This window comes from Piliocolobus tephrosceles, chromosome 20 (genome assembly GCF_002776525.5).
Source record: "Piliocolobus tephrosceles isolate RC106 chromosome 20, ASM277652v3, whole genome shotgun sequence".
Taxonomy (NCBI): domain Eukaryota; kingdom Metazoa; phylum Chordata; class Mammalia; order Primates; family Cercopithecidae; genus Piliocolobus; species Piliocolobus tephrosceles.
The window spans coordinates 21,510,876-21,519,737 of NC_045453.1; the positions used below are offsets into that span (position 1 = coordinate 21,510,876).

The 8,862-nt window shown below is 53.5% G+C and overlaps 1 protein-coding gene across 2 annotated transcripts in view; it reads right to left on the minus strand.

Annotated features, from left to right (window-relative positions):
* PREX1 (phosphatidylinositol-3,4,5-trisphosphate dependent Rac exchange factor 1) overlaps positions 1–7,977 on the minus strand; it is a 204,436-nt gene extending 196,459 nt beyond the window's left edge. Inside the window, exon 1 of one of the 2 annotated variants that reach the window (XM_023197325.3) lies at positions 7,609–7,977. In XM_023197325.3, the coding sequence (XP_023053093.1) occupies positions 7,609–7,827 (219 nt within the window). In that variant the 5' untranslated portion in view covers positions 7,828–7,977. Of the gene's footprint in view, positions 1–1,282; positions 1,339–7,608 lie in introns of those variants that run through there. The other variant, XM_023197326.2, reaches the window with a different exon arrangement.
* Between the last annotated feature and the right edge of the window lie 885 nt (positions 7,978–8,862).

Consider the following 8,862-nt stretch of genomic DNA (forward strand, 5'->3'; position numbering starts at 1 on the left):
CACAAGACAAAAGAAGAGCAGACAGACCCTTCTGGTCCTCAAGGAGCCAAGAAAATAAAAATAAGCTTAAAAATCCACACAGGGCTGGGAGGCTGGAGGGCTCTGCTTCTTCCTTGGGACTTCCTCCAGAAGGAGGGGTGAGCCTATACACAATCACTGCACTCGCTCCCTAGAGTAACCCTAGGAGGTCTGGGGTCATCCCCATTTTGCAGATGGGGAAACCGGGGCTCAGAGAGGCAAAGCAACATCCCCAGGGTCACACAGGGGAAGAGCCAGGAACTGAACCCAGGCCAGGTGGCTCAAGAGTCTGTGCTCTAAACCATGAACCGCACGAGAGAGAGCCTCCGACACTCTGCTGGGTGAAAAGGGCAAACCATATTATGCTACTTACATAAACACATCTCACGTATTTCCACGCAGGCATGCTAATGCCCCTATACAGTCTGAGAGCACAGGTGGTAGTCAAAGGAGCTTTTAGCCCAGTGGTTCTCAACTGGAGGCTGTTCTTCACGCCCAACCACCTCTAATGGATACTTGGAATATCTGGAGACATCTGTGGTTGTCACAGCTGGGGAAGAGGGGTCCTACTGGCATCTGGTACGTAGAGGCCAGGGATGCTGCTAAGCATCATTACAATGCACAGGACAGCACGCCCCCGCCAACAGCAAAGAATGATCCAGCCCTGTATGTCAATAGTGCTGAAGGCTTAGAGACTAGTGGGATTTACTCCAGACCAACTGCTGGGGCCACAAATGACCCCTGTGAAACCTCTTCAAGGGGGACTTCTGGCCGGGCACAGTGGCTCACGCCCATAATCCCAGCACTTTGGGAGGCCAAGGCGGGCAGAACACTTGAGGTCAGGAGTTCCATACCAGCCTGGCCAACATGGTGAAACCCTGTCTCTACTAAAAAATACAAAAATTAGCCGGGCATGGTGGCACGTGCCTGTAGTCCCAGCTACTCGGGAGGATGAGGCAAGAGAACAGCTTGAACCCGGGAGGCAGAGGTTGAAGTGAGCCAAGATCACGCCACTGCACTCCAGCCTGGGCAACAGTACAAGACTCCATCTTAAAAAAAAAAAAAAAAAAAAGAGGGATTTTTGATCCTGGCTAAAACACAAACCCCGGAAAAGGATGTGGGCCACCAAGCGCTCTTCCCAGGTCTCTGGGGATGGAACTCTAACAAACTGAGTGGCTACTGCCCTTAACTGCAGCTCACCTCCCCTCTGGGGATGCAACTCATGTCACCTGCAAAACAAGGAGATTCAGACCCAATGACCCACCTGGCTTCTGTTCAAGATCTCCGAAATGCAGGGCAGGAATCAGCTCTGACCTGGCCCCATGTCTGGGGAATGATGCTGTGGGACACAGCACACCGGTTTGAGGGGCAGCCCGCCCTGTCGCCCACCTCCCTCCAGTATTCCAGCCAGCACACCTGCGTCTGTTGGAAAAAAAGAAAAGACGCCCCAAACATCCGAGAGGTCCGGTTCTCCTGCAGCCAGGCATGGCCTGCTTCAAACACTTAACTCTTGCAAGAGCTTTAAGGGAGAGTGGCTGTGAAGCAAATAGGATGTGGGTTTCTTTATCAAACGGAGTGGCCCCAAGCCCAACAGGTCTTCAGCTCTCTGACCTGATAAAGGAGTGTCTTTCTCTCCAAGAAGGGGGTGCCCTGAAGTCTCAAAAGCCAGAGACACCAACCCCATTCACCTCTTCTTAAAAGTGACAGTTAAACTGCTACCAGGACAAACACCAGAATAAAAGTAGGTAGGCTTCCAGAAAGCTCGTCTGAAGAATGAGTCACAGAATCCCCATGGGGCTGTCCTTCTTATCAGGACAAGGACCTGTTGATGACTTCATTCTCGTGGCCCAGAACACTGCCCAGGATATACAGCAGATGCTCCATACATACCTGCACACAGAGAAAAGCAGTCTCGTATCTTCGTGGTTCTACCTGTACAGAGCTCTCTGTCTACCATACATTAAAAAAAAATGTCACCCATCTAAATCCTGCTGACACTCAGGTTTTTATCATCAAAAGATTTTCACTGACTTCCTGACGATGATGAGTCCAACACAAGGTGGCCTGTCCCAGGCTCTCTGGCATCTGAAAACTGAAATAAGGTGGACTTTTTGACTTAATTCTTGCCCACCTGGGCAGCCCGGAGGTCTCACAGGGCCGGTAACTTTGCTCATGAACACAGCCTCATGTTGGCACAATTCAGGATAGTGGTGAAGAATGTGGGCCAGGCAGCCTCATTACCTGGGTCCAACTGCCAGCTCTGTCAGGCTGTGTGACCCTGGGAAACTGACTCGGCCTCTCTGTGTCTCTGTTTCATTTGTAAAATAGGAAGCATAAGAATACCTGCAACTTTTGAGTTAATGCATAAGGAACTATAAGCAGGGCTTGCAAGTATATAAATATTAGCAAATTGTTACCACTATTGCTATTGCATTAATCTAAAAACCATGTTGAAAATACAATTCTTCCTGTCAGCTTCTTAAAATATATATTCATATACATATGTATAATTTTATATGAAAAGGGTATTATAAACAGGATTTTACTTCCTTATCTTCCTGGTTGCCTTTCTCCCTAAGATACGCATCCTTCCATCCTTTTCTCCAACCTGCTGTCACCTTATACATATAACACACATGTGTATATTATGGTTATTGTTTATTTTCCAAAAGAATTGTGTTACACATACCTCTCAGCATCCTACTTTTCATATGAAGACCACGTGGAAATCCCCCCAAGTCACTGGGGAGATCCCTCTGCCTCAATGACTGTGGAATCAAAGACCTGCCCCCTCCCCCACCACCCGTGCATTTCTCCCTAGTGTGAGACTAGGAGTACAGAATCTTTTAAAACAGAAAAAAATAGTGACAACAAAAAACCACAGTTTCTTGTTTGGCGAGTGGAGCTCCAATGAGAAGAAAAACTTTGGTCTCCTCCCTCCAAAAAGCGGAACCACAGAAAGCGTTCTGGGAGCTTTCTGCCCACAACCCCTGTTCCTCAGAGACCCCATCCCAGTCAGTTCTGGGCAGACCCTCTACGTCTCTGTAGCTCTCTGTCCTCAGCCACGGGGACACCTTTGAGGAGCTGCTGACTAACTCCCACCCACAGGCCTCTGCCCACCCACCCAGGCCCTCTCTTCTCTTCCGACCACTGCCCAGCTGACACACCCATCATGGGAGTGACTGGCACCTGCCCCTGAGGTGCCTCCCCTTGGCAGGTGGGCCCAAGGCCTACTCAGCCTCTTCAAGGGGAGTGGGGGGGGTCCTTTGAGCTCCAAAGAGCTGCATATCCCCCAAAATACCCATACAGCATTCCAAACACCCAGTGCGACTGGCACTGTTCTAACAGCTTTGACCTCAGGCTCATCCAAGCTTCACCACATCCTTGTGACGCAGGTGCTACATTGTGCCCATTGGACAGATGGGGAAACTGAGACACAGAGCAAGTCAGTGATCAGCCCAAGGTCACCTACAGTCCCAGTGGGGGAAAGCCTGCATTTGAACACCAGCAGCCTGACTCCAGAGCTTCACTCAACCCTCATGCCACGAACAGCCCCGGAGCCCAGAGCAAGAACTCGGCAGCCTGCCATTTCTATCCGTCCACAGTTCTGCCCATTCAGTGGAGAAAAGAACGGGAGTCACAGAGGGGTAATAACAGGAGGAAGCGCAGGCAGAGGTGAAACATCACACAGACCTGGGTTCAAATCCCTGTTCTGCCACCTTAATAAATCATGTGCCAAGCCCTTCTTGGATGAGCCAAAGGCAGTCTATGAAGTGGCTGGGCACATGAGTTCTGGGGCAGGCAGCCTAGGATCAAATCCTGGCAATGGTGTCCACCTAACCCAGGGCAGCTCACTTAGATTCACTTTGCCTCGGTTTCCTCACCTCTCCATGGGGATAAAAACAGTATCCCCTTCGTAGAGAAAATTAAATGAGCTGACACATGCAAAGTGCTTAGAATGGCAAGTGATGAATCAAAGCAGTTCCTGCATAGCAATGACTGTCATTGTTTTCATCACGACTAACGCTGCCCAAAGCACACGGGGAGTACCCCCACACAGCCAGGGCTTCGAAACGATTCGAGCCAAGGTTCTGAGTCAAAACCCCGGGCACTGTTTCCCCCAAAACTGATCCAGCATCTCTATGAAAGGGCTGTCCTTGCTGCTTCAAGATTCTTTAATAAACACACACAAAACACCAAACTCAGAGGACCCCCTGGAGATGAGGGAGGGAGTGCAACCCAGTTCCTGAAGGAGATGGGGAAAGATGGAGAGATTCTGGAGGAACCACAAAGCCCTCCGCCTGGAACCAAACAAAACCACTGGTTCCTGTGGCCGGAGTTTAGGGGGTCAAAAGGAAACTCACTCAGAACCCCCATCCTCCTCTCAGTGCTGACTTAACTCAGACCTCACTTCCTCCAGGAAGCCCTCCCTGATCACCTCTGCTCTCTGGATGCTGAAGTTCCATAACCCTAATTATCTGTACTATTTAATTTTCCTGTAACAACAACAATAACAAATACTTATAAACCCTACTGCCAGACACTGTTCTAAGTTCTTTACATCAATTTCTATAACTCATTTATCTTCTTTAAAAAACCTATAAAATAGGACCTATTACCATCCCTCTTTTTACAAATAAGGCTCAAACAGGTTAAGGTGTTTGCCCAAGGTCACAAGTCCAAGGACTTAACCTCAAGCAGTCTGGCTCCAGAGCCTTGTACTTGGATTGTTTTTTTAAAAACACCCATTTGGCCACCCTCCACTACACTGTCCTCTCCTTGAGGACAGAAGTCACACATGACTCCTATCAAGGGGGTTAGTTTCCACGGTTTCCATGGGCTGATGGGGCCTTCACACCAGGGACACACGGAGGCCAGGGTGGTCCTTTAAGGCCTGCCTCTAACCACATGGAAATAAAAGCAGGGAGGGATTACCGTGCATTCTTCCAAGCCAGGAGACAGCGGAGAAAATCCCTTAGCAAATATAAAGGCTGAGAAGAGAGAGTGGGAAGACAGAAGAGAATCACAACCTGAGGCTGCCAGCCTTGTAGCCATGGAAAGCCTTGGTAATTAGCAGTTCCAGAAGCTCTAAGCCCCAGGTTAGTTTTGAAAAGGAAAATGCCTTAGGATGTTTAGGGGCCATTCCTGACGGGCCAAGATGAGAAAGGACTCCTGGTGGCTCACAAACAACGTATGGCTGGTCAGGTTACACAATCCGTCTGTTTCTGGCACCAGCTTGGGGACACAGAAGGACAAGGCAGAAAGGAAGTCCGGATTCCCCCTCCTTGTTTCACAGGTGTGAAAACTGAGGTCAGGACAGGCAGCATGACTGGTCCAAGACACACATCCAAGTCAGAATCAATTCATCTCAGAACTAATACATCAGATACTAAAAGAAAAATGTGATGAAGTCAGCAAATATAAAGTGTCAAAGAGATAATGTGAAAGCAGAGAAATCTTTTTTTCCTGTTTCTTGAATAATAAGAACGGTTGACTCCAATCAATTTCCATTATTCCAGCTTCCTCCGACTCTACACGTGGACGATTTAAAACCACAGTTAACTCAAACACAATCTAGATCTGTTCTAAAATGAAACAAACCATCTAGGGCAGGGGCGTGGGAGGGAGAGGTATATTTTCTTTCCCATTAATATAAAAATTGGTTTGTATTTCCTGTTTCTCTTCCAAGCAGAGGGGCAGGGAGTGGCTCAGAAGGAGAAGTCAGGAGTTCCCTAGAATTTGACATTGCTCATAGACACCAGGGTTATCTACACGTTTAATTCAGAAACTGCCAGCTTCTAACTGAACAAATTCTTCACCCCGCCCCACCCCCCAAAACTATGAGAGAAGAAGGGATGGAAAAGAAAGCCAATCTTGCCTTATTCTTACAGCCCTTTCTAGAAGCGTCCTTCGGCCAAATGGTTTTCAATGCTTCTGCACAACCCCCTCTCCCACACCCCCCTTCCCCCAGTACATCTCCTTTCACAGGCAGAAGGGCTCTAGTCTAGGGCTGTCTTCTCCCTGAGTTGGAACTCTGATCTCACACAGCCTCCCTTGCACCCCTAAGCCATGGGGAGCCCCAGAGGACTCCAGAGTCTCCCTCTTTCTCCCAAAGACTGGCAGCTACAGAGCCGGGCTCTAGGGTCTTTGAGAGAGCCACCCCTACACCAGCCCTTCCTGAACCAGGATTAAAAGACTTCCTAGAGCAGAGAAGGGAAGTAAATGAGGCCTCAGCAGGAGGCACGGAGATTAAAGCCTTTATAGTTTCCTAACTTCCATCCAAGGCTCTGCCCTGTCCCACCCCCTCCACCCCCTGGCCACTTTTCTCACTTCCTAGGAGAGTAGGGAAGTGGCCCCTTCCTCCCTCTCACAGAAAAAAAAAACAAAAGCAAAATGCAGCATAGAATAGGGGTTTAAAACACTAGCTGGGATCGTCCCAGTTCAAAGCCCAGTACCCCCACTTAATCAGCTGTGCGATCCCAGGCAAGCTACTCGGCCTCTCTGGAGCTAAACTTTCCCAATCCTAAAAACGGAAGGAGGCAGGGCCCAGTAGCTCACGCCTGTAATCCCAGCACTTTGGAGGCCGAGGTCGGCGGATCACTTGAGGCCAGGCCTCAAGTGACACCAGCATAGCCAACATGGTGAAACCCCCTCTCTGCTAAAAATATAAAAATTAGCCGGCCGTGGTAGCTGGCGCGTGCCTGTAATCCCAGCTACTCCGGAGGCTGAGGCACGAGAATTGCTTTAACCTGGAGGAGGAGGTTGCAGTGAACCGAGATTGCGCCACTGCACTCCGGCCTGGGGGACTGAGGGAGACTCCGTCTCAAAAAAAATTTTTTTTAATTAAAAATAGGGGAAATATTCGTCCCTACTTCATAGGACGCCTGTGAAGGTTAAACCTGCTAATTAATGACACATTTAAGGTGCCTGGCACATAGTAAGTGCTCGGTTGTTATTTTACGAAGTCTGAGATCGTGGTTGTGCACTTGGAGGTGGGGAGTTGGGGGGTGGATAGAGTTAGGGAGCCTGGACTGCCGAGTCGTGAGTTCGAAATCCACTCTCCCCGAACTCCAGCAAAAACCTGTGCATGGCGGGTTCTACCCTGGGGTTCTGTCAATCCCCGTCCCTCCTCTGAGCTTCAGGTTTTATCCTACTCCACCAACGCGCAGGGACGCTGGACTCTGGGGCTCCTACGGTCTGTCCTAGACGAGTGGTGCACTGGGCGCGAAGTTACTCCTGGGAAAAAGACGCAGGAGCGCGAGCTCCCGGCGCCGGGGTCCCCAAGCCTCTGCATCGCGGATGTAACTAATTTTAAAACTATTTGAAAGGCAAGGAGGGGGAAGAAAAGACAAAAGGGCAGCGCGCGCCGCGGGGAAGTGGAGTGCGGGAGAGCCCGGGTCTGAGCAGGACCGTGCGCCGCCCAGGGAAGGAGGCGACGGGACAGCTCTCCCCTCGCTTTCTGCGCGCCCCGCGGGGCGCCCCCGAGGCGACTCTCTCCACCCACGGGGACCACGGCCACAGGTTGTGGGGAACGCAGCGGGGCGAGCGGCTGGAGGGAAAGCTGTCCCCGCGCTCCCGGGCGATACTAACCGACTGCAAGAAGCGCAAGGTGCCCACGTAGTCCCTCTCGGTGCCCAAGATCTCGTTGAGGACGCAGAGGCGGAGGCGCAGCTGGCGCTCCGACTCCCGGGCGGCCGAGCACGGGCCGGGGACGGAGCTGGGCGCCGCGGCGCCAGGGGTCCGGGGGTCCGGGTGGGCGCAGTCCCCGGCCCCGTCGCCTCCGGGCTCGCTGCCGCTGGGCGCCTCCATTCTCGCGCGGCCGCGCGGCGCCGGCTCCTTTCCCCGCGCGGAGGTCGCGCCGAGCGGCAGCTCAGGCGTCCAGGCGCCCCATCCCGGACGGGGCGCGCCGGCGGGCCGGGCTCAGCGGCGGGCCGGGCTCCCGGAGCGGCGGGCGGGACTGGGGGCCGGGCGGCTGGGCCGGGGGCGGAGGCAGCGCGCGGGGGCCGGGCGAGGGGCGGGAGGAGGCGGCCCTCGGGGCTCCCAGACGGCGGCCCCCCGCCCCCGCGCCAGGGAGCGTCTGCCAAGTGCCACGCCGCGCTCGGCCGTAGAGGCGCTCTGCGCGTGCACGGGGTCCCTGGGGACGCGGCGCGGCGCTCGGCGCCTCGGTCGCAAGCTCAGGAGTCGGGCGGGAACCTCCCGAAGGGCCCCGCGGAGCCGGGAGTCCCAGGCCGCGCGCACGCCGAGCCAAGCTCACCAACTCCGCACCCAGACGCGTGGTGCCCCCCAGCCCGGCGCCACCGCGGGCTACGCCACTCCCACCCGGCACACGCGACACCCGCCGCGCGCAGGCTCCCGCTTGCAGGTCCGGCCGCCGCTCGGAGTAAACACTGGGCTGGGAAAGCTCGCGGCGGAGCCGCTCGGGGGCAAGCCAGCCCCGCCACGCGCGCCCCCGCGGCCCCGGGAAGAGAGGGGCGGCCGCTGCCTGGGCAGTGAAGGCCCTTCCCGGGAGCGCCGGGCCCTCGCGGTGCCCTCGGCGCTGCCACGACCTTGGGAAGGAATATGCGTGGCGCGCACTCGCTCTCACTTTTCTCTTTCCCGCTCCCTTTCCCATCTCTTTCCTTCCTTCGTTTTCTTTCTGAACTTCTTTGCCCCCGACCCTTTCCACCTTTCCCAGAAGAAATTATTACCTGCTCTCGAGTTATTGATCAAGTGGCAGGTACCCTGCCTGCTCCCACTTCCATCCACCCACCCTCTGGGATAAGGCCTTGGGAAACCCAGCTTCTTGTCAGGTTGCTCTGGGTGATGTAGATCATCATCAAACCGCTTGGCAAATGTCCTCACCCA